At 61.5% G+C, this 25,619-nt stretch overlaps 1 protein-coding gene across 1 annotated transcript in view; it reads right to left on the bottom strand.

Moving 5' to 3' along the window:
* Positions 1 to 740: 740 nt before the first annotated feature.
* Positions 741 to 25,619, bottom strand: part of COL11A2 (collagen type XI alpha 2 chain) — a 108,492-nt gene continuing 83,613 nt past the window's right edge. The window contains exons 47-62 of the mRNA XM_090129218.1: positions 25,261 to 25,314; positions 24,046 to 24,153; positions 23,914 to 23,967; positions 23,261 to 23,314; positions 21,734 to 21,787; positions 20,384 to 20,437; positions 17,821 to 17,928; positions 15,811 to 15,918; positions 14,243 to 14,350; positions 11,764 to 11,817; positions 10,838 to 10,873; positions 10,057 to 10,110; positions 6,992 to 7,235; positions 5,155 to 5,270; positions 3,386 to 3,574; positions 741 to 1,318 (exon numbers count right to left, since the gene is read on the bottom strand). Coding sequence (XP_089985344.1) covers positions 1,208 to 1,318; positions 3,386 to 3,574; positions 5,155 to 5,270; positions 6,992 to 7,235; positions 10,057 to 10,110; positions 10,838 to 10,873; positions 11,764 to 11,817; positions 14,243 to 14,350; positions 15,811 to 15,918; positions 17,821 to 17,928; positions 20,384 to 20,437; positions 21,734 to 21,787; positions 23,261 to 23,314; positions 23,914 to 23,967; positions 24,046 to 24,153; positions 25,261 to 25,314 — 1,506 coding nt within the window. The 3' untranslated portion in view covers positions 741 to 1,207. The remainder of the gene's footprint in view (positions 1,319 to 3,385; positions 3,575 to 5,154; positions 5,271 to 6,991; positions 7,236 to 10,056; positions 10,111 to 10,837; positions 10,874 to 11,763; positions 11,818 to 14,242; positions 14,351 to 15,810; positions 15,919 to 17,820; positions 17,929 to 20,383; positions 20,438 to 21,733; positions 21,788 to 23,260; positions 23,315 to 23,913; positions 23,968 to 24,045; positions 24,154 to 25,260; positions 25,315 to 25,619) is intronic.

Below are 25,619 nucleotides of genomic sequence, written 5' to 3'. Positions count from 1 at the left end.
GGGGTTCTGGAGTTTCTGGGGTTTCTGGGATATGTGGGGTTTCTGGGGCCTGTGGGGTCTGTAGGGTTTGTGAGGTTTGTGGGGTCTGTGGGGGATGATGGTGTGGGGGTGGGGTCACACTTATGGGGCCACACTTATGGGGTCACACTTGTGGATCACACTTATGGGGTGGCTGTTATAGGGTCACACTTATGGGTCACACTTATGGGTCACACTTATGGGTTACACTTATGGGGTCACACTTATGGGGCCACACTTATGGGGTCACACTTATGGGGTCACACTTCTATGTCACACTTATGGGATCATACTTATGGGGCCACACTTATGGGGTCACACTTATGGGTCACACTTATGGGGTCAGATTTATGGGGTCACACTTATGGGGTCACACTTGTGGGTCATATTTATGGGGTCACACTTCTGGGTCACACTTATGGGTCGCACTTATGGGTGGCTGTTATAGGGTCACACTTCTGGGTCATACTTCTGGGGTCACACTTATGGGGTGGCTGTTATGGGGTCACACTTATGGGCCACACTTATGGGGTCACACTTATGGGCCACACTTATGGGTCACACTTATGGGGTCACACTTGTGGGGTGGCTGTTATAGGGTCACACTTCTGGGTCACACTTATGGGGTCACACTTATGGGTTACACTTATGGGGTCACACTTATGGGGCCACACTTATGGGGTCACACTTCTGGGTCACACTTCTGGGTCACACTTATGGGATCTCACTTATGGGGTCACACTTATGGGGTCACACTTATGGGGTCACAGTTATGGGGTGGCAGTTATGGGGTCACACTTATGGGGTCACACTTGTGGGTCACACTTATGGGTCACACTTATGGGTCACACTTCTGGGACCGCCCTCCTTTTTATTCCACCGGCCCCATAAAAACTCCTCCAAAATAAATAACAGCAGCCCCCCCTTCCCTCCTCCGCTCCTCCTTCAATTCCGCCACTTAATTACCGCTCATTAACTTCAGAAATCATTAAGAACCCCGTCAGAGATCGCTAATTACTGACCCCCCGCCCCCCCAATAAAAACCCCACAGTTGCGTTTTGGGGTCGCTGCGCCTTATGGGGTTTCTCCTTTCTCCTTATGGGGCGGGGGGGGCGGACGCGTTAAGGAGCGGGGTAATTAATGAAGGAGCGGGGTAATTAATGAAGGAGCGGGGTAATTAAGGACGCGGTCAGGCGATGAAGCAGACGGGGCCGAAGGTCGCGGCGCCGCTGGGGTCGGACAGCGGGAACAGATCCGGGCGGGGCGACCACAGCTCATGGCTCTGCTGCCCCACTGCGGCCTGCGGGGCAACACGGCGGTCAGACGGGGGTCAGACGGGGGTCATGGGGTCAGATGGGGGTCATGGGGTCAGACGGGGGTCATGGGGTCAGAAGGGGGTCAGATGGGGGTCATGGGGTCAGCTGCAGGGTTGGGGGGCAGATATGGGGTCAGATGGGGGTCATGGGGTCAGAAGGGGGTCAGACGGGGGTCAGATGGGGGTCATGAGGTCAGATGAGGGTCAGATGGGGGTCAGATGGGGGTCATGGGGTCAGATGGGGCTCACGGGGTCAGCTGCGGGGTCGGGGGTCAGATGGGGGTCAGATGGGGGTCATGGGGTCAGACGGGGGTCAGATGGGGGTCATGGGGTCAGCTGTGGGGTTGGGGGGACATGGGGGTCAGATGGGGGTCATGGGGTCAGATGGGGGTCAGATGGGGTCAGATGGGGGTCAGATGGGGGTCATAGGGTCAGACGGGGGTCAGATGCGGGTCAGATGGGCGTCATGGGGTCAGATGGGGGTCAGATGGGGGTCATGGGGGGTCTGGGGTCCCTTATAGGCCTGGGGTCCCTTATAGGTCTGGGGCCCCTTATGGGTCTGGGGTCCCACTTATGGGTCTGGGGTCCCTGCTGGGTCTGGGGTCCCACTGATGGGTCTGGGGTCCCTTATGGGTCTGGGGTCCCTTATGGGGTGGGGGTCCCTGCTGGGTCTGGGTCCCTCATGGGTCTGGGGTCCCACTTATGGGTCTGGGGTCCCTTATAGGTCTCGGGTCCCTGATGGGTCAGGGGTCCCTCATGGGTCTGGGGTCCCATTTATGGCTCTGGGGTCCCTTATAGGTCTGGGGTCCCTTATGGGTCTGGGGTCCCTCATGGGTCTGGGGTCCCTGATGGGTCTGGAGTCCCACTTATGGCTCTGGGGTCCCACTTATGGGTCTGGGGTCCCTTATGGGTCTGGGGTCCCTGTGGGTCTGGGGTCCCACTTATGGCTCTGGGGTCCCTGCTGGGTCTGGGGTCCCTTATGGGTCTGGGGTCCCTTATAGGTCTGGGGTCCCTTATGGGTCTGGGGTCCCACTGCTGGGTCTGGGGTCCTCTTGGGGTCCCTGCTGGGTCTGGGGTCCCACTGATGGGTCAGGGGTCCCTTATGGGTCTGGGGTCCCTCATGGGTCTGGGGTCCCTGATGGGTCTGGGGTCCCTTATGGGTCTGGGGTCCCACTTATGGGTCTGGGGTCCCTTATGGGGTGGGGGTCCCTTATGGGTCTGGGGTCCCTGCTGGGTCTGGGGTCCCACTTATGGGTCTGGGGTCCCTGTGGGTCTGGGGTCCCTGCTGGGTCTGGGGTCCCACTGATGGGTCTGGGGTCCCTTATGGGTCTGGGGTCCCACTTATGGGTCTGGGGTCCGTTATGGGGTGGGGGTCCCTGATGGGCCTGGGGTCCCTGCTGGCTCTGGGGTCCGTTATGGGGTGGGGGTCCCACTGCTGGCTCTGGGGTCCCTTATGGGGTGGGGGTCCCTTATGGGTCTGGGGTCCCTGCTGGCTCTGGGGTCCCACTTATGGGTCTGGGGTCCCTGTGGGTCTGGGGTCCCTGCTGGGTCTGGGGTCCCACTGATGGGTCTGGGGTCCCTTATGGGTCAGGGGTCCCTTATGGGTCTGGGGTCCCTCATGGGTCTGGGGTCCCTGATGGGTATGGGGTCCCTTATGGGTCTGGGGTCCCTGCTGGCTCTGGGGTCCCACTTATGGGTCTGGGGTCCCTGTGGGTCTGGGGTCCCTGCTGGGTCTGGGGTCCCACTGATGGGTCTGGGGTCCCTTATGGGTCTGGGGTCCCACTTATGGGTCTGGGGTCCCTTATGGGGTGGGGGTCCCTTATGGGTCTGGGGTCCCTGCTGGGTCTGGGGTCCCTGCTGGGTCTGGGGTCCGTTATGGGGTGGGGGTCCCTGATGGGCCTGGGGTCCCTGCTGGCTCTGGGGTCCGTTATGGGGTGGGGGTCCCTGATGGGTCTGGGGTCCCTGCTGGGTCTGGGGTCCGTTATGGGGTGGGGGTCCCTGATGGGTCTGGGGTCCCTTATGGGTCTGGGGTCCCGGTCCCCGCCCGCTCACCGCGCACGGCCGGCTGTCTCTGACCCGCAGCTGCTGGGCGCCGCCGGCATCCAGGCGCTCCCCGTTGGCCGCCGTGAGGAGCAGCGGAGCGCCGGCGCCCCCTGGCGGACACGGCCGGGTAACGCGCTGAGCCGCCGCCGCGCTCAGCAGGCGGAGGAAACGGAGCTGAACCGGGGGGGGGGCGGCGGGCTGCGGGGGGGGGAAAGGGGGGGTTAAATTGGGGGGGGGGGCAAAAAGGGGGGGGGGCATGGGATATTGAGGGGTGTGGAGGGGGAATGGGGGGTTTGGGGGGATTTGGGGGGGTTGGGGGACGGGGGGGGGAAATGGGGGTGGGGGGGGAAAGGGGGTTAAATTGGGGGGGGGGCAAAAAAGGGGGGGGGGCATGGGATATTGAGGGGTGTGGGGGGGGAATGGGGGGTCTGGGGGGATATGGGGGGGGGATGGGGGACGTGGAGGGGGGAATATGGGTTGGGGGGGAGATATGGGGGGGTGGGGGGGGAAAGGGGGGGTTAAATTGGGGGGGGGGCAAAAGGGGGGGGGGCATGGGATATTGAGGGGTTATGGGGGGGGTTATGGGGGGGGTCGAGGGGGGATATGGGGGGATTGGGGGGGGAAATGGGGGTGGGGGGGGAGATGGGGGGGTTAATTTGGGGGGGGGCGGGGGGGGGCATGGGATATTGGGGGGTATGGGGGGGGTGGGGGGGGATATGGGGGGGTTGGGGGGCGTGGGGGGGGAAATGGGGGTGTGGGGGGGGGACGGGGGGGTTAAATGGGGGGGGGCAAAGGGGTTGGGTGTCGTTGTGGGGGGGCAGACATGTGACCCCCCCCTCCAATAATGGGGTGATGGGGACAGGGGGTGGGGGGGGGGTCTCACATTTTGGGGGGGGTGTTTGGGGTTTGGGGGGGGGTCTCACCTTTTTGGGGGGGGGGTTGGAGGTGGAGGGGGGGTCTCACCTTTTTTTGGGGGGGGGGTTGGGGGGCTCTGACCTGCTGGGTGTCGTTGTGGGGGGGCAGAAATGTGACCCCCCTCCCCCAATAAAGGGGTGATGGAGACAGGGTTGGGGGGGGGTCTCACCTTTTTGGGGTGGTGTTTGGGGTTTGGGGGGAGTCTCACCTTTCTTGGGGGGGCTTGGAGGTGGGGGGGGGTCCCACCTTTTTTGGGGGGGGTTGGGGGGGCTCTGACCTGCTGGGTGTCGTTGTGGGGGGGGGGCAGAAATGTGGCCCCCCCAATAATGGGGTGAAGGTGGGGGGTCTCAGCATTTGGGGGGGTGAGATTTGGGGTTTGGGGGGGGTCTCACATTTTGGGGGGGGGGTTGGAGGTGGAGGGGGGGTCTCACCTTTTTTTGGGGGGGGGGTTGGGGGGCTCTGACCTGCTGGGTGTCGTTGTGGGGGTGGCACACATGTCACCCCCCCCAGTAATGGGGTGATGGCAGGGGGACAGGGGGTGTGGGGTGGGGTCTCACATTTTGGGGGGGTGTTTGGGGTTTGGGGGGGGTCTCACCTTTTTGGGGGGGGGGTTGGAGGTGGGGGGGGGTCCCACCTTTTTTGGGGGGGGGTTGGGGGGGCTCTGATCTGCTGGGTGTCGTTGTGGGGGGGCAGACACGTGACCCCCCCCTCCAATAATGGAGTGATGGGGACAGGGGGTGGGGGGGGGTCTCACATTTTGGGGGGGTGTTTGGGGTTTGGGGGGGGTCTGACGTTTTTGGGGGGGGGGTTGGAGGTGGGGGGGGGTCCCACCTTTTCTGGGGGGGGGTTGGGGGGGCTCTGACCTGCTGGGTGTCGTTGTGGGGGGGCAGACACGTGGCCGTCCCCCCCCCGGAGAAGCGGCAGAAGACTTGGATGGCGTCGCGGGAGCAGCCCTGGTTGGGGTCCACCCAGTAGGGGCCTGGGGGGGGGGGGGAAATAGGGGGGGTTAATTAGGGGAGGGTTAATTAGGGGGGTTAATTAGGGGGGCGTGAATTGGGGGGGTGAATTGGGGGGGTGAATTGGGGGGGGTGAATTGGGGGGGATGAAATATGGGGGGTTAATTAGGGGGGGATAATTGGGGGGGGTGAATTGGGGGGGGAATATGGGGGGTTAATTAGGGGAGGGTTAATTAGGGGGGTTAATTAGGGGGGGTGAATTGGGAGCGTGAATTGGGGGGGATGAAATATCTGGGGTTAATTAGGGGGGGATAATTGGGGGGGGGAATTGGGGGGGATGAATTGGGGGGTGGTGAATTGGGGTGGAGGGGAAATATGGGGGGTTAATTAGAGGGGGTTAATTAGGGGGGTTAATTGGGGGGGGTGAATTGGGGGGGTGAATTGGGGGGGATGAAATAGGGGGGGTTAATTAGGGGGGGTAAATTGGGGGGGTCATACGGAGGGGGTCTTAATATGGGGGGGGTGTGGGGGGGGAATAGCGGGGGGGTCTACATGTGGGGGGCGCTATGGGGCGCTATGGGTCGCTATGGGTCTCTATGGGGCGCTATGGGTCTCTATGGGGCTCTATGGGTCTCTATGGGGCTCTATGGGGCGCTATGGGTCTCTGTGGGTCTCTGTGGGTCTCTATGGGTCGCTATGGGTCGCTATGGGGCGCTATGGGTCGCTATGGGTCTCTATGGGGCTCTATGGGGCGCTATGGGTCTCTGTGGGTCTCTGTGGGTCTCTATGGGTCGCTATGGGTCGCTATGGGGCGCTATGGGTCGCTATGGGTCTCTATGGGGCTCTATGGGGCGCTATGGGTCTCTGTGGGTCTCTGTGGGTCTCTATGGGTCGCTATGGGTCGCTATGGGGCGCTATGGGTCGCTATGGGTCTCTATGGGGCTCTATGGGGCGCTATGGGTCTCTGTGGGTCTCTGTGGGTCTCTATGGGTCGCTATGGGTCGCTATGGGGCGCTATGGGTCGCTATGGGTCTCTATGGGGCGCAATGGGGCGCTATGGGTCTCAATGGGGCTCTATGGGGCGCTATGGGTCTCTGTGGGTCTCTGTGGGTCTCTGTGGGTCTCTATGGGGCACTATGGGTCTCTATGGGGCTCCATAGGTCGCTATGGGTCTCTATGGGTCCCTATGGGTCTCTATGGGGCTCCATGGGTCCCTATGGGTCTCTATGGGTCTCTATGGGTCCCTATGGGTCTCTATGGGGCTCCATGGGTCCCTATGGGTCGCTATGGGTCCCTATGGGTCCTTATGGGTCTCTATTGATCTCTATGGGTCTCTATTGATCTCTATGGGTCCCTATGGGTCCCTATGGGTCCTCATGGGTCCCTATGGGTCTCTGTGGGTCCCTAAGGGTCCCTATCTGTCCCCATAGTCCCTTATAGGGCCGCTATGGGGCCGCTATGGGGCCGCAGTGGGGCGCTATGGGTCTCTATGGGTCTCTATGGGTCCCTATGGGTCCCTATGGGTCGCTATGGGTCCCTATGGGTCCCTATGGGTCGCTATGGGTCCCTATGGGTCCTTATGGGTCTCTATTGATCTTTATGGGTCCCTATGGGTCCCTATGGGTCCCTATGGGTCCTCATGGGGCGCTATGGGTCCCTATGGGTCCCTATGTGTCCCTATAGTCCCTTATAGGGCCGCTATGGGGCCGCAGTGGGGCGCAGTGGGGCGCAGTGGGGCGCAGACCGTCGTGCAGCTGTGGGTGGCTGAGCCGCAGGTCCTGGCAGCTCCGTGCCGGATTTTCTCGGGTCCCGGTCGGTCGCCGCAAGGCTTCGATCTCCCGCCCCACGGCGCCCAGCAGCTCCTCCAGCCCCACACTTGTGGGGCCGCTCGCGGGGTCGTCGGCCAGCGGTTGCGAGGCGTCGATGGAGCGTTTGTTCTTATGGGGCGACTGCAGCGGCAGCGGCTGGATCACCTCCCCTGGGGGGCCCTGCGGCACCGCGCCCCATAAGTGACCCCGCCCCATAAGTGACCCTGCCCCATAAGTGACCCCGCCCCATAAGTGAGCCCGCCCCATAAGTGATCCCTGCCCCATAAGTGATCCCCGCCCCATAAGTGACCCAGCCCCATAAGTGAGCCCAGCCCTATAAGTGAGCCCCATAAGTGAGCCCAGCCCCATAAGTGACCCCGCCCCATAAGTGACCCCAGACCCATAAGTGACCCTGCCCCATAAGTGACTCCGCCCCATAAGTGACCCCTGCCCCATAAGTGACCCCGCCCCATAAGTGACCCCGCCCCATAAGTGAGCCCGCCCCATAAGTGATCCCTGCCCCATAAGTGATCCCCGCCCCATAAGTGACCCAGCCCCATAAGTGAGCCCAGCCCTATAAGTGAGCCCCATAAGTGATCCCCGCCCCATAAGTGAGCCCGCCCCATAAGTGACCCCAGACCCATAAGTGACCCTGCCCCATAAGTGACCCCAGACCCATAAGTGACCCCGCCCCATAAGTGACCCCGCCCCATAAGTGATCCCTGCCCCATAAGTGATCCCTGTCCCATAAGTGACCCCGCCCCATAAGTGAGCCCAGCCCCATAAGTGATCCCTGCCCCATAAGTGATCCCTGCCCCATAAGTGACCCCGCCCCATAAGTCACCCCTGCCCCATAAGTGACCCCGCCCCATAAGTGACCCCGCCCCATAAGTGAGCCCAGTCCTATAAGTGAGCCCCATAAGTGAGCCCGCCCCATAAGTGAGCCCGCCCCATAAGTGATCCCCGCCCTATAAGTGATCCCTGCCCCATAAGTGACCCCACACCATAAGTGATCCCTGCCCTATAAGTGACCCACCGCCCCATAAGTGATCCCTGCCCCATAAGTGACCCCAGCCCCATAAGTGACCCCGCCCCATAAGTGAGCCCAGTCCTATAAGTGAGCCCCATAAGTGAGCCCGCCCCATAAGTGACCCCGCCCCATAAGTGACCCCTGCCCCATAAGTGACCCCGCCCCATAAGTGACCCCGCCCCATAAGTGACCCCACCCCATAAGTGACCACGCCCCATAAGTGACCCAGCCCCATAAGTGAGCCCAGCCCTATAAGTGAGCCCCATAAGTGATCCCCGCCCCATAAGTGACCCCGCCCCATAAGTGACCCAGCCCCATAAGTGACCCACCGCCCCATAAGTGATCCCTGCCCCATAAGTGAGCCCAGCCCCATAAGTGAGCCCAGCCCCATAAGTGACCCCTGCCTCACAATCGACCCACCGCCCCATAAGTGACCCCTGCCCCATAAGTGACCCAGCCCCATAAGTGACCCCCTGCCCCATAAGTGGCCCACTGCCCCATAAATGACCCACCGCCCCATAAGTGCCTGCCCCATAACCAACTTGCTGCCCCATAAGCACAACCCCACAACCCCGTAGCCCCCCCAACCCCACAGAACCCCCCAACCCCATAGACCCCATAGACCCCCATAGACCCCCCCCAACCCCATAACCCCCCCAAACCCCATAGACCCCATAGACCCCCCCCAACCCCATAACCCCCCCCCAAACCCCATAGACCCCATAGAACCACCCCCAACCCCATAACCCCCCCCCAAACCCCATAGACCCTACAGAACCCCCCCAACCCCATAACCCCCCCACACCCCATAGACCCCCCCCAACTCCATAGACCCCATAGAACCACCCCCAACCCCATAACCCCCCCCAAACCCCATAGTCCCCATAGACCCCCCCAACCCCATAGACCCTACAGAACCCCCCCAACCCCATAACCCCCCCAAACCCCATAGACCCCATAGACCCCCCCCAACCCCATAACCCCCCCCCAAACCCCATAGACCCTACAGAACCCCCCCAACCCCATAACCCCCCCACACCCCATAGACCCCCCCCAACTCCATAGACCCCATAGAACCACCCCCAACCCCATAACCCCCCCCAAACCCCATAGTCCCCATAGACCCCCCCAACCCCATAGACCCTACAGAACCCCCCCAACCCCATAACCCCCCCCAACCCCATAACCCCCCCAAACCCCATAGACCCCATAGACCCCCCCCAACCCCATAACCCCCCCCCAAACCCCATAGACCCTACAGAACCCCCCCAACCCCATAACCCCCCCACACCCCATAGACCCCCCCCAAACCCCATAGACCCCATAGAACCACCCCCAACCCCATAACCCCCCCCAAACCCCATAGTCCCCATAGACCCCCCCAACCCCATAGACCCTACAGAACCCCCCCAACCCCATAACCCCCCCCAACCCCATAACCCCCCCAAACCCCATAGACCCCATAGACCCCCCCCAACCCCATAACCCCCCCCCAAACCCCATAGACCCTACAGAACCCCCCCAACCCCATAACCCCCCCACACCCCATAGACCCCCCCCAACTCCATAGACCCCATAGAACCACCCCCAACCCCATAACCCCCCCCAAACCCCATAGTCCCCATAGACCCCCCCAACCCCATAGACCCTACAGAACCCCCCCAACCCCATAACCCCCCCAAACCCCATAGACCCCATAGACCCCCCCCAACCCCATAACCCCCCCCCAAACCCCATAGACCCTACAGAACCCCCCCAACCCCATAACCCCCCCACACCCCATAGACCCCCCCCAAACCCCATAGACCCCATAGAACCACCCCCAACCCCATAACCCCCCCCCAAACCCCATAGACCCTACAGAACCCCCCCAACCCCATAACCGCCCCCAACCCCATAGAACCCCCCCAACCCCATAACCCCCCCAAACCCCATAGACCCCACAGACCCCCCCAACCCCACAGGACTTACGGGGTGGCCGGGGGGGCCGGGGGGGCCGCGTTCACCTTTGGGTCCGGCTTGGCCCTATAAAATTTGGGGGGGGGGGCAAAAAGGGGGGATGGGGGCAGTTATGGGGTGGGGGGGCAGTTATGGGGTGATGGGGGGCAGTTATGGGGTGAGGGGGGCAGTTATGGGGTGGGGGGGCAGTTATGGGGGCAGTTATGGGGTGATGGGGGGCAGTTATGGGGTGATGGGGGCAGTTATGGGGGCAGTTATGGGGTGATGGGGGCAGTTATGGGGTGGGGGGCAGTTATGGGGTGATGGGGGCAGTTATGGGGGCAGTTATGGGGTGGGGGGGCAGTTATGGGGGCAGTTATGGGGTGAGGGGGGGCAGTTATGGGGTTGGGGGCAGTTATGGGGTGATGGGGGGCAGTTATGGGGTGGGGGGGATTTGGGTTGGGGGCAGTTATGGGGTGATGGGGGCAGTTATGGGGTGGGGGGCAGTTATGGGGTGATGGGGGCAGTTATGGGGGCAGTTATGGGGTGGGGGGGCAGTTATGGGGGCAGTTATGGGGTGAGGGGGGGCAGTTATGGGGTTGGGGGCAGTTATGGGGTGATGGGGGGCAGTTATGGGGTGGGGGGGATTTGGGTTGGGGGCAGTTATGGGGTGATGGGGGGCAGTTATGGGGTGATGGGGGCAGTTATGGGGGCAGTTATGGGGTGATGGGGGCAGTTATGGGGTGGGGGCAGTTATGGGGTGGGGGCAGTTATGGGGTGGGGGGCAGTTATGGGGTGGGGGCACAGCACTCACCATCGCTCCTTTGGCTCCTTTGGGACCGGCCGGACCCTATAAGGATTTATGGGATCGTCAGCAGGGCGGGGGGGGTAAAATGGGGACCCCAACCCCATAGATGGGGTTATGGGGTGGGGGGGTTATGGGGTTATGGGGTGGGTTATGGGGTGGGGGGTTTATGGGGTGGGTTATGGGGTTATGGGGTTATGGGGAGGGTTATGGGGTGGGGAGGGTTATGGGGTGAGTTATGGGGTTATGGGGAGGGTTATGGTGTTATGGGGTGGGTTATGGGGTTATGGGGTGGATTATGGGGTTATGGGGTGGGTTATGGGGTGGGTTATGGGATTATGGGGTGGTTATGGGGTTTGTTATGGGGTGGGGGCGTTATGGGGTGGTTATGGGGTTATGGGGTGGGTTATAGGCTGGGTTATGGGTTGGGTTATGGGGTGGGGGCTTTATGGGGTTATGGGGTTATGGGGTTATGGGGAGGGTTATGTGGTTATGGGGGATTTATGGGGGGGTTATGGGGTTATGGGGTTACGGGGTGGGTTATGGGGTGGGTTATGGGGTTATGGGGTGGTTATGAGTTTATGGGGAGGGTTATGGGGTGGGGGGGGTTATGGTGTGAGTTATGGGGTTATGGGGTGGGTTATGGGGTGGGTTATGGGATTATGGGGTGGTTATGGGGTTTGTTATGGGGTGGGGGGTTTATGGGGTGGGTTATGGGGTGGGGGCTTTATGGGGTTATGGGGTTATGGGGTGGGATATGGGGTTATGGGGAGGGTTATGGGGTTATGGGGTTGGTTATGGAGTGGGTTATGGGGTTATGGGGTTGTGGGGTTATGGGGTGGGTTATGGGGTCGTTATGGTGTTATAGGGTGGGTTATGGGTTTATGGGGTGGGTTGTGGGGTTATGGGGTGGGTTATGGGGTGGGGGCACTCACGGGCAATCCGGGGGCTCCTGCGGGCCCTATAGGGCCGGTGGCTCCGGGGACGCCCTACAGATTTGGGGTGGAGGGGGGAGAAGAGTGGGATGTGGGGGGGCCGTGGGGCGGCCCCATAAATCTGCCCCCATCCCACACAGCGCCCTAAAGGAGAACCCAAAGCCCCAAAGGGACCCCGCCCCACAAGTCCAAAACCCCATAAATCCCATAACCCCACTGATCCCAAACCCCACTGATCCCAGAGCCCCACAGATCCCCCATAACCCCACTGATCCCAAAACCCCATAGATCCCCCATAACCCCATAGATCCCATAGCCCCACAGATCCCCCATAACCCCACTGATCCCAAAACCCCATAAATCCCATAACCCCATTGATCCCAAAACCCCATAGATCCCAAACCCCACTGATCCCAGAGCCCCATAGATCCCAAAACCCCATAGATCCCAGAGCCCCATAAAACCCAAAACCCCACTGATCCCATAGCCCCACAGATCCCCCATAACCCCACTGATCCCAAAACCCCACAGATCACAAAACCCCATAAATCCCCCATAGTCCCATAAATCCCATAACCCCATAGATCCCATAATCCCAATGATCCCATAACTCGATAGATCCCAAAACCCCATAGATCCCAAAACCCCACTGATCCCAAAACCCCATAGAAGCCATAACCCCACTGATCCCATAACCCCATAGATCCCAAAACCCCATAAATCCCATAACCCCATTGATCCCAAAACCCCATAGATCCCAAACCCCACTGATCCCAGAGCCCCATAGATCCCAAAACCCCATAGATCCCAGAGCCCCATAAAACCCAAAACCCCACTGATCCCATAGCCCCACAGATCCCCCATAACCCCACTGATCCCAAAACCCCACAGATCACAAAACCCCATAAATCCCCCATAGTCCCATAAATCCCATAACCCCATAGATCCCATAATCCCAATAATCCCATAACTCCATAGATCCCAAAACCCCATAGATCCCAAAACCCCACTGATCCCAAAACCCCATAGAAGCCATAACCCCACTGATCCCATAACCCCATAGATCCCAAAACCCCATAAATCCCAAAACCCCATTGATCCCCCATAACCCCATAGATCCCCCAAGATCCCATAACCCCATAGATCACAAAACCCCATAGATCCCCCATAGCCCCCTAAATCCAATAACCCCATCCTGACCCCATAACCCCATAACCCACCCCATAACCCCTTACTGACCCCATCCTGACCCCATAACCCCCCCGACCCCATAAGGACCCCATAAACTCACGGTGTCGCCCTTCAGCCCCGCAGACTCTTGGGGTCCCATCCTCCCCCTGACCCCATAACCCCACACTGACCCCATACTGACCCCATAACCCCATAACCCACCCCATAACCCCCCGACCCCATAATGACCCCGTAAGGACCCCATAAACTCACGCTGTCGCCCTTCGGCCCTGCAGACCCTTGGGGTCCCATCCTCCCCCGACCCCATAACCCCATACTGGCCCCATACTGACCCCATACTGACCCCATCCTGACCCCATAACCCTCCCTGACCCCATAACCCCATAACCCACCCCATAACCCCCCCGACCCCATAATGACCCCATAATGACCCCATAAACTCACGCTGTCGCCCTTCGGCCCCGCAGACCCTTGGGGTCCCATCCTCCCCCTGACCCCATAACCCCATAACCCACCCCATAACCCCCCCGAACCCCATACTGACCCCATAACCCCCCCGACCCCATAAGGACCCCATAATGACCCCATAAACTCACGGTGTCGCCCTTCGGCCCTGCAGACCCTTGGAGTCCCATCCTCCCCCTGACCCCATAACCCCATACTGACCCCATAACTCCCCGACCCCATAAGGACCCCATAAACTCACGCTGTCGCCCTTCGGCCCCGCAGACCCTTGGGGTCCCATCCTCCCCCTGACCCCATAACCCCATACTGACCCCATACTGACCCCATAACCCCATACTGACCCCATAACCCCCCCGACCCCATAAGGACCCCATAATGACCCCATAAACTCACGGTGTCACCCTTCGGCCCCGCAGACCCTTGGGGTCCCATCCTCCCCCTGACCCCATAACCCTATAACCCACCCCATAACCCCATACTGACCCCATAACCCCCCGACCCCATAAGGACCCCATAAACTCACGCTGTCGCCCTTCGGCCCCGCAGACCCTTGGGGTCCCATCCTCCCCCTGACCCCATAACCCCATACTGACCCCATACTGACCCCATAACCCCATAACCCACCCCATAACCCCATACTGACCCCATAACCCCCCGACCCCATAAGGACCCCATAAACTCACGCTGTCGCCCTTCGGCCCCGCAGACCCTTGGGGTCCCATCCTCCCCCGACCCCATAACCCCATACTGACCCCATAACCCCATACTGACCCCATAACCCCCCCGACCCCATAAGGACCCCATAAGGACCCCATAAACTCACGCTGTCGCCCTTCGGCCCCGCAGACCCTTGGGGTCCCATCCTCCCCCGCTCCCCTTTTTCTCCCTGCTCTCCTGGGGGTCCCAGCAAACCCAGCAGACCGGGGTGACCCTATAAGGACAGCGGGGGCGTTGTGGGGTCAGCGGGGGCGGTATGGGGTCGGGGGGGACATTATGGGGACAGGGGGGATGTTATAGGGTCAGCGGGGTCAGCGGGGACGTTATGGGGTCAGCAGGAACATTATAGGGTCAGGGGGGACAGTGGGGACGTTATGGGGTCGGGGGGGACAGTATGGGGTCTGGGAGGACGTTATGGGGTTGGGGGGGACGGTATGGGGTCAGGGGGGATGTTATAGGGTCAGCGGGGTCAATGGGGACATTATGGGGTCAGGAGGGATGTCATGGGGTCAGCGGGAACGTTATGGGGTCAGCAGGGATGTATTGGGGTCAGCGGGGATGTATTGGGGTTAGCGGGGGCGTTATGGGGTCGGGGGGGACGTTATGGGGTCAGGGGGGATGTTATGGGGTTGGGGGGAACGTTATGGGGTCAATAGGGACGTTATGGGGTCTGGAGGGACATTATGGGGTCAGGAGGGACAATGGGGATGTTATGGGGTCAGGAGGGACGTTATGGGGTCAGCGGGGACGTTATGGGGTCAGCAGGGATGTATTGGGGTCAGCAGGGATGTATTGGGGTCAGCAGGGACGGTATGGGGTCGGAGGGGACATTATGGGGTTAGGGCGGACGTTATGGGGTTGGGGGGGATGTTATGGGGTCAATAGGGACGTTATGGGGTCAGGGGGGACATTATGGGGTCAGTAGGGACATTATGGGGTCAATGGGGACGTTATAGGGTCGGTGGGGACAATGGGGACATTATGGGGTCATTGTGGGGACAATGGGGACGTAATAGGGTCGGCAGGAAGATGGGAACTTTATGGGGTCACTACGGGGTCAATGGGGACAATCTGGGGGCAAGGGGGACAATGGGGTCACGATGGGGTCATTATGGGGTCAGTGGGGGAAAATGGGGCAATGGGGCAGGAATGGGGTCAGTGGGGCAGCTATGGGGCAGGAATGGGGCGATGGGGCAGGAATGGGGTCAGTGGGGGAAAATGGGGCAATGGGGCAGGAATGGGGTCAGTGGGGCAGGAATGGGGCAGGAATGGGGCAATGGGGCAGGAATGGGGTCAGTGGGGCAGGAATGGGGGCAATGGGGCAGGAATGGGGCAGGAATGGGGTCAGTGGGGCAGGAATGGGGCAATGGGGCAATGGGGCAGGAATGGGGTCAGTGGGGCAGCAGTGGGGCAGGAATGGGGTCAGTGGGGCAGGAATGGGGCAATGGGGCAGGAATGGGGTCAGTGGGGCAGCAGTGGGGCAGGAATGGGGTCAGTGGGGCAGGAATGGGGCAATGGGGCAATGGGGCAGGAATGGGGTCAGTGGGGCAGCAGTGGGGGCACAACAGGCCGTAATGGGACACAATAGGGGCAGCAATGGGGGCATTTCAGGGGGGCATCTTTGGGGTCCCCCCCCCCCCACCCCCCGCACCCATGGGTGCCGCCCCCCCCCACCTTTTCCCCTTTGGCCCCACCGGCGCCCCGCAGCCCCGGCAGCCCCGGGGGTCCCGCAGGTCCCGGGGGTCCCGCAGATCCCGTAGCGCCCGGCCGGCCCTGCTGGCCCTATAAGAGACACAGGGATGTCACCCACCCCCCCCCGACCCCAAATTGCCCCCCCCAACCCCCCCCCACCAACCCATAGCCCCCCACCCCCCCATTACCCCCCCCAACCCCAAATTGCCCCCCCCAACCCCCCCCACCAACCCATAGCCCCCCACCCCCCCATTACCCCCCCCAACCCCAAATTGCCCCCCCCAACCCCCCCCACCGACCCATAGCCCCCCACCCCCCCCATTACCCCCCCGACCCCAAATCCGCCCCCCCTACCCCCCCCATAAGCCCCCCCCCAACGACCCATAGCCCCCCACCCCCCTATTACCCCCCACCGCCCCAATTGCCCCCCACCCCCCATAAGCCCCCCCCACCGCCCCAATTACCCCCCCACCCCCCCATAAGCCCCCCCCCACCGACCCATAGCCCCCTATGCCCCCCCATTGCCCCCCAACCCCAAATCCACCCCCCGTACCCCCCCATAAGCCCCCCCCCAACGACCCATAGCCCCCCACCCCCCCATTACCCCCCATCGCCCCAATTGCCCCCCACCCCCCCATAAGCCCCCCCCCCACCGACCCATAGCCCCCAGCCCCCCCATACCCCCCCCCACCCCCCCAATTGCCCCACACCCCCCCTACCCCCCCCATTACCCACCCGACCCCAAATCCGGCCCCCAACCCCCCCGACCCCTTCTTGTCCCCCCAACCCCCCCGTAGGCCCCCCCGCACCGACCCATAGCCCCCCCACCCCCCCATAAGACCCCTCCCCCCGACCCATAGCCCCCTATGCCCCCCATTACCCCCCCCACCGCCCCAATTGCCCCCCACCCCCCCATAAGCCCCCCCCACCGACCCATAGCCCCCTATCCCCCCCCCATTACCCCCCCGACCCCAAATCCGCCCCCAACCCCCCCGACCCCTGCTTGTCCCCCCCCCATAAGCCCCCCCCCACCGACCCACAGCCCCCCACCCCCTCATTACCCCCCCACCCCCCCAATTGCCCCCCACCCCCCCCATCCCCCCCATTAACCCCCCTCCCAATTTTACCCCCCCTCCCCCCATCCCCCCCATCCCTCACATTGCCCCCCCCCCCATTATCCCCCATTGCCCCCATTGTCCCCACTGTCCCCATTGCCCCCCCATTGTCCCCATCGCCCCCCCCACGCCCCCCCCCAAATACTCACCACAGCCCCCTCAGCCCCCCCCATTGCCCCCATTTATCCCCCATTGCCCCCATACCCCCCATCTTCACCCATACCCCCCATTGCCCCCATTTCCCCCACTGTCCCCATTGTCCCCATTGCCCCCCCCCACGCCCCCCCCCCAAATACTCACCACAGCCCCCAGCAGCCCCCCCAGCCCCCCCCATTGCCCCCATTATCCCCCATTGCCCCCATTACCCCCATTATCCCCATTGTCCCCATTGTCCCCATTGTTCCCACTGTCCCCAATTGTCCCCATTGCCCCCCCACATTGTCCCCATGCTCCCCCCCCATTGCCCCCCCACATTGTCCCCATGCCCCCCCCCCCCCAGCTACTCACCACAGCCCCCGGCAGCCCCCCCAGCCCCCCCCATTGCCCCCATTATCCCCCATACCCCCCACTGCCCCCATTGCCCCCATTTCCCCCATTTCCCCCATTGTCCCCATTGCCCCCATTGTTCCCACTGTCCCCAATTGTCCCCATTGTCCCCCCCCATTGTCCCCCCCCCAGCTACTCACCACAGCCCCCGGCAGCCCCCCCAGCCCCCCCCATTGCCCCCATTATCCCCCATACCCCCCACTGCCCCCATTGCCCCCATTTCCCCCATTCTCCCCATTATCCCCATTGCCCCCATTGCCCCCATTGTTCCCACTGTCCCCAATTGTCCCCATTGTCCCCCCCCATTGTTGTCCCCCCCCCAGCTACTCACCACAGCCCCCGGCAGCCCCCTCAGGCCATCGGGCCCCACTTTGCCCTCGTTCCCTGGGGGCCCCACGGCGCCGGTTTTACCCGGAGCCCCCACAGCTCCCACTTCTCCCTATGGGGGAAAAGCTCCAGTCACCCCAAGGCCACCAGCACGACCCCATAGTGACCCCAAGGCCACCATCATGTCCCTATAGTGACCCCAAGGCCACCATCACGACCCCATGGCCACCATTATGACCCCCATCATGACCCCATGGCCACCAGCATGCCCCTATAGTGACCCCAAGGCCACCATCACGACCCCATGGCCACCAGCATGACCCCATAGTGACCCCAAGGCCACCAGCACGACCCCATGGCCACCAGCATGACCCCATAGTGACCCCAAGGCCACCAGCACGACCCCAAGGCCACCATCATGACCCCGTGGCCACCATCATGACCCCATACTGACCCCAAGGCCACCATCATGACTCCATGGCCACCATCATGACCCCAAGGTCACCATCATGACCCCAGGAAGTCCCCAAGGCCACCATCATGACCCCGTGGCCACCATCATGACCCCATAGTGACCCCAAGGCCACCATCATGACCCCAAGGCCACCATCATGACTCCATGGCCACCATCATGACCCCAAGGCCACCATCATGACCCCGTGGCCACCATCATGGCCACCATCACAACCCCAAGGCCACCATAATGACCCCATACTGACCCCAAGGCCACCATCATGACTCCATGGCCACCATCATGACCCCAAGGCCACCATCATGACCCCGTGGCCACCATCATGGCCACCATCACAACCCCAAGGCCACCATAATGACCCCATACTGACCCCAAGGCCACCATCATGACCCCAAGGCCACCATCATGACTCCATGGCCACCATGATGACCCCAAGGCCACCATCATGACCCCAAGGCCACCATCATGACTCCATGGCCACCATGATGACCCCAAGGCCACCATCATGACCCCCATAATGACCCCAAGGCCACCAGCATGACCCCATAAAGTCCCCAAGGCCACCATCATGTCCCTATAGTGACCCCAAGGCCACCATCACGACCCCATGGCCACCAGCATGACCCCATAGTGACCCCAAGGCCACTGTCATGACCCCGTGGCCACCATCATGACCCCATAGTGACCCCAAGGCCCCCATCATGACCTCATGGCCACCAGCATGACCCCAAGGCCACCATCACGACCCCATGGCCACTATCATGACCCCATAGTGACCCCAAGGCCACCATCACGACCCCAAGGCCACCATCATGACTCCATGGCCACCATCATGACCCCAAGGTCACCATCATGACCCCAGGAAGTCCCCAAGGCCACCATCATGACCCCGTGGCCACCATCATGACTCCATAGTGACCCCAAAGCCACCATCATGACCCCAAGGCCACCATCACGACCCTGTGGCCACCATCATGGCCACCATCACAACCCCAAGGCCACCATAATGACCCCATAGTGACCCCAAGGCCACCATCATGACTCCATGGCCACCATCATGACCCCATAGTGACCCCAAGGCCACCATCACGACCCCAAGGCCACCATCATGACCCTGTGGCCACCATCATGACCCCAGAAAGTCCCCAAGGCCACCATCACGACCCCATGGCCACTGTGATGTCCCCATACTGACCCCAAGGCCACCATCACGACCCCAAGGCCACCATCATGACCCCAGAAAGTCCCCAAGGCCACCATCACGACCCCATGGCCACTGTGATGTCCCCATACTGACCCCAAGGCCACCATCACGACCCCAAGGCCACCATCATGACCCCAGGAAGTCCCCGAGGCCACCATAATGACCCCATGGCCACTGTGATGTCCCCATACTGACCCCAAGGCCACCATCATGACCCTGTGGCCACCATCATGACCCCAGAAAGTCCCCAAGGCCACCATCACGACCCCATGGCCACTGTGATGTCCCCATACTGACCCCAAGGCCACCATCACGACCCCAAGGCCACCATCATGACCCCATGGCCATCATGATGTCATCAGGGCCACCACAATGTCCCCAAGGTCGCCATGATGTCCCCATGCATTATGGGAAGTCCCCAAGGCCACCTTGATGTCCCCAAGGCTGCCATGATGTCCCCATGGATTATGGGAAGTCCCCAAGGCCACCCCGATGTCCCCAAGGCTGCCATGATGTCCCCATGCATTATGGGATGTCCCCAAGGCCACCATGATGTCCCGAAGGCCACCATAATGACCCCATCATGACCCCAAGGCCACCTTGATGTCCCCAAGGCCACCATGATGTCCCCATGCATTATGGGATGTCCCCAAGGCCACCATCATGACCCCATGATGTCCCCATGCATTATGGGAAGTCCCCAAGGCCACCTTGATGTCCCCAAGGCCACCATGATGTCCCCATGCATTATGGGATGTCCCCAAGGCCCCCCCAATGTCTCCATGCATTATGGGATGTCCCCAAGGCCACCTTGATGTCCCCAAGGCCACCATGATGTCCCCATGCATTATGGGATGTCCCCAAGGCCACCCCGATGTCCCCCCCCCTCACCTTGGCTCCCTTCTCTCCCTGCCGCCCCTCGGGGCCGGGCGATCCTGCGGGTCCCTGTGGAGGAAGGGGGAAATGGCACCCAAGGGTGGCACCCAAGGGTGGCACCCGGGGGTCGATGACACCCAATGGTGGTGTCACCCCATGGTGGCACCCAAGGGTGGTAAACGGGGGTTGATGACATCCAAGGGTGGCACCCAAGGGTGGCACCCGGGGGTCGGTGACACCCAATGGTGGCACCCAAAGGTGGCACCCAGGGGTTGGTGACATCCAATGGTGGCAGCCAAAGGTGGCACCCAGGGGTTGATGACACCCAAGGGTTGCACCCAAGGGTGGCACCCAAGGGTGATAAACGGGGGTTGATGACACCCAATGGTGGCACCCAGGGGTCGGTGTCACCCAATGATGGCACCCAAGGGTGGCACCCAGGGGTTGATGACACCCGATGATAGCACCCAAGTGTGGCACCCAACGGTGGCACCCAGGGGTTGATGACACCCAATGATGGCACCCAATGGTGGCACTCAAAGGTGGCACCCAGGGGTCAGTGACACCCAATGATGGCACCCAAGGGTGGTAAACGGGGGTTGATGACACCCAATGGTGGCACCCAGGGGTGGCACCCAGGGGTAATGGTCACCCAATGCTGGTGTCACCCAATGGTGGCACCCAAAGGTGGCACAGAGGTCAGTGACACCCAAAGCTGGTGGCACCCAGCACCTTGGGGTCACCCATGGGTTCCTCCATCACTTTGGGGTCACCCAATGATGTCACCCACCCCTTTGGGGCCACCCATGGGGTCCCCCCCCCCATTTTAGGGTCACCCCATGGGTTCCTCCATCACTTTGGGGTCCCCCACCCTTTTGGGGTCACCCAATGAGGTCACCCACCCCTTTGGGGTCCCCCTCCCCTCTTTTAGGGTCACCCATGGGTTCCTCCATCACTTTGGGGTCACCCAACGATGTCCCCCACTCCTTTGGGGTCCCCTCCCCCTTTAGGGTCACCCATGGGGTCCCCCACCCATTGGGGTCACCCAATGAGGTCACCCACCCCTTTGGGGTCCCCCCCACTTTGGGGTCACCCCTTTGGGGTCCCCCTCCTCCCTTTTAGGGTCACCCATGGGTTCCTCCATCACTTTGGGGTCCCCCACCCTTTTGGGGTCACCCAATGAGGTCACCCACCCCTTTGGGGTCCCCCTCCCCTCTTTTAGGGTCACCCATGGGTTCCTCCATCACTTTGGGGTCCCCCACCCTTTTGGGGTCACCCAATGATGTCCCCCACCCCTTTGGGGTCACCCATGGGGTCCCCCACCCCGTTGGGTCCCCCTCCCCCTTTTAGGGTCACCCCGCTCACCCTTTTTCCCAGGGGTCCCGGGGGGCCGTTTTCTCCCGTCGGACCCGGAGAGCCCTAAAAAGAAAAAGGGGGGAACTGTTATGGGGTCGGGGCACCTTATGGGGTCACCAGACGGGGTCATCATACGGGGTCAATGGGATGGGGTCACCATATGGGGTCACTTTATGGGGTCACCTTATGGGGTCATTGGGATGGGGTCACAGCTATGGGGTCAGGGTATGGGGTTATGCTATGGGGTCATCATGTTGGATCACCATATGGGGTCATGATATGGGGTCACATATGGGGCCATCATATGGGTTCACCATATGGGGTCACCTTATGGGGTCACCTTATGGGGTCATTGGGATCAGGTCATCATATAGGGTCATCGTATGGGGTCACTGGGATGGGGTCACCATATGGGGTCACTTTATGGGGTCACCTTCTGGGGTCATTGGGATGGGGTCACCATATGGGGTCACCTTATGGGGTCATTGGGATGGGGTCACAGCTATGGGGTCAGGGTATGGGGTTATCCTATGGGGTCATGATATGGGATCACCATATGGGGTCATGATATGGGGTCACCATATGGGGCCATCATATGGGTTCACCATATGGGTTCACCATATGGGGTCACTTTATGGGGTCACCGTAGGGGCTCATTGGGATGGGGTCATCATATGGGGTCACCTTATGGGGTCATTGGGATCAGGTCATCATATGGGGTCACAGCTATGGGGTCATTGGGATGGGGTCACCATATGGGGTCACATCATATGGAGTCATTATATGGGGTCATCATATGGGGTCATTGGGATTGGGGTCACAGCTATGGGGTCACCATATGGGGTCATCACACGGAATCAACTTATGGGGTGATTGGGATGGGGTCACCATATGGGGTCACCTTACGGGGTCATTGGGATTGGGGTCACAGCTATGGGGTGACTGGGATGGGGTCACCTTATGGGGTCATCATATGGGGTCACCATATAGGGTCAACATGTGGGGTCACTGGGGTGGGGCCACCATATGGGGTCACCTTATGGGGTCATTGGGATTGGGGTCACCGTATGGGGTCACCTTACGGGGTCATTGGGATTGGGGTCACAGCTATGGGGTGACTGGGATGGGGTCACCATATGGGGTCATCATATGGGGTCACCATATAGGGTCAACATGTGGGGTCACTGGGGTGGGGGTCACCATATGGGGTCACCATAATGGGGTCACTATGGGGTCATCGGGATGGGGTCATCAGCTATGGGGTCACCTTATGGGGTCATTGGGGTGGGGTCACCATATGGGGTCACCTTATGGGGTCACCATAATGGGGTCAACGTGTGGGGTCACCATAATGGGGTCGGGGTACGGGGTCACCGTATGGGGTCACCGGATGGGATCACCGGATGGGGTCACTGGATGGGGTCACTGGATGGGGTCATTGGGGTGGGGTCACTGGGATGGGGTCAGACGATGGGGTCACGTGATGACGAGGTCAGGTGACAGGGTCACGTGCTCAGGGGGTCACGTGACACCCACCGGCTCTCCAGGTTCCCCATCCTCTCCGCGCTCCCCCTTGGCTCCGTCCTGGCCCTATAGGGAACGGGGGAACGCCATGCTTACCCCACAGCCCCCCCCCACCCCAGAACCCCTCTCCCACCCCCCCCAGAACCTATAACCTCTCCCCCACCAACCCCCCAACCCCAAAGCCCCCACCCCCCCCACCCCATAACCCTTCCCCCCCCACCCAGACCCTATAACCTCTCCCCCATCCCCCCCCACAACCCCAAGCTCCCCAAAATCCCCCCACCCCATAACCCCTCTCCCACCCCCCCGACCCTATAGCCTCTCCCCATCTCCCCCCCACCCCATAACCCCTCTCCCCTCCCCCCCAGACCCTATAGCCCCTCCCCATCCCCCCCCGACCCTATAGCCTCTCCCCATCTCCCCCCCCACCCCATAACCCCTCTCCCCTCCCCCCCAGACCCTATAACCTCTCCCCCACCAACCCCCCAACCCCAAAGCCCCCACCCCCCTCACCCCATAACCCTTCCCCCCCCAGACCCTATAGCCCCTCCCCATCCCCCCTCGACCCTATAGCCTCTCCCCATCTCCCCCCCCACCCCATAACCCCTCTCCCACCCCCCCGACCCTACAGCCCCTCCCCATCCCCCCCATCCCCCCCCACTCACCCTGGGTCCCATTTCCCCCGGTGGTCCCGGATCACCTGGAAACCCAACGGGACCCTAAAACAGACAAAAAGGGTCAAATCCATCAGCCCCCAAAAATCCCAAACCCGCCCCCCCCCCCAATCCCACACTTACGGGGTTTCCTTTAGGGCCGTCGTCGCCTGGGGGTCCTTTGCCCCCCGGTGGTCCCGCAATGCCAGCGGTGCCGGCCTCTCCTTTCTCTCCTCTGTCCCCACGTGGGCCCTATAGGGTGGGACAGGGGTTGGGGACCCCATAAGTGGGCTGCTGACCCTATTATGTGTTGGGAGGGGGCTTTGGGTGCCCCGTAAGTGGGGGATAAGCCCCTATTTGGGGTGGGGGCTTTGGGTGTCCCATAAGTGGGGTGCTGACCCTATTATGTGTGGGGTGGGGGCTTTGGGTGCCCCATAAGTGGGGGCTGAGCCCCTATTTGGGGTGGGGGCTTTGGATGCCCCCAGTTTGGGATGCTGATCCCCTATTTGGGGTGCTGAGCACATATATGGGGTGGGAGAGGGGTTGGGGACCCCATAAGCGGGGTGCTGACCCTATTATGTGTGGGGTGGGGGCTTTGGGTGCCCCATAAGTGGGGATGAGCCCCAATTTGGGGTGGGGGCTTTGGGTGCCCCATAAGTGAGGGATGAGCCCCTATTTGGGGTGGGGGCTTTGGGTGCCCCATAAGTGGGGGATGAGCTCCTATTTGGGGTGGGGGCTTTCAGTGCCCCCTATTTGGGGTGCTGAGCCCATATATGGGGTGGGAGAGGGGTTGGGGACCCCATAAGCGGGGTGGTGACCCTATTATGTGTGGGGTGGGGGCTTTGGGTGCCCCATAAGTGGGGGATGAGCCCCTATTTGGGGTGCTGAGCTCCTATTTGGGGTGGGGGCTTTGGGTGTCCCATAAATGGGGTGCTGAGCCCATAAGAGGGGAATGAGTCCCTATTCGGGGTGGGAGAGGGGTTGGGGACCCCATAAGTAGGGTGCTGACCCTATTATGTGTGGGGTGGGGGCTTTGGGTGCCCCATAAGTGGGGGATGAGCCCCTACTTGGGGTGGGAGAGGGGTTGGGGACCCCATAAGTAGGGTGCTGACCCTATTATGTGTGGGGTGGGGGCTTTGGGTGCCCCATAAGTGGGGGCTGAGCCCCTATTTGGGGTGGGGGCTTTCAGTGCCCCCTATTTGGGGTGCTGAGCCCATATATGGGGTGGGAGAGGGGTTGGGGACCCCATAAGTGGGGTGGTGACCCTATTATGTGTGGGGTGGGGGCTTTGGGTGCCACATAAGAGGGGGATGAGCCCCAATTTGGGGTGGGGGTCTTTGTGCCCCCCCCCTTCCTCACCTTCACCCCTGGTTCTCCCTGGATTCCCGGTGTTCCCGACTCTCCGGGGTCACCCTAAAATGGGGACGGGGGATCCGTGGGTCAACCCGACCCGTCCCGACTTAACCAACCCATCCCAACCCCTTAACCAACCCATCCCGACTTAACCAACCCATCCCAACCCCTTAACCAACCCATCCCAACTGAACCAACCCCTGTAACCAACCCATCCCATCCCATCCCAAGCCCATAACCAACCCCCCCTCCCTTAACCAACCCATCCCCACTTAACCAACCCATCCCAACCCCATAACCAACCCACCCCCCCTTAACCAACCCACCCCAACATAACCAACCCCCTTCAACCAACCCACCCCCCC

The sequence above is a fragment of the Phasianus colchicus genome, chromosome 35 (assembly GCF_987193195.1).
Source record: "Phasianus colchicus chromosome 35, bPhaCol1.hap1.1, whole genome shotgun sequence".
In the NCBI taxonomy this organism is placed as follows: domain Eukaryota; kingdom Metazoa; phylum Chordata; class Aves; order Galliformes; family Phasianidae; genus Phasianus; species Phasianus colchicus.
The sequence above is the reverse complement of the archived record's forward strand: the minus strand, read 5'-3'. Positions and strand labels throughout refer to the sequence as shown.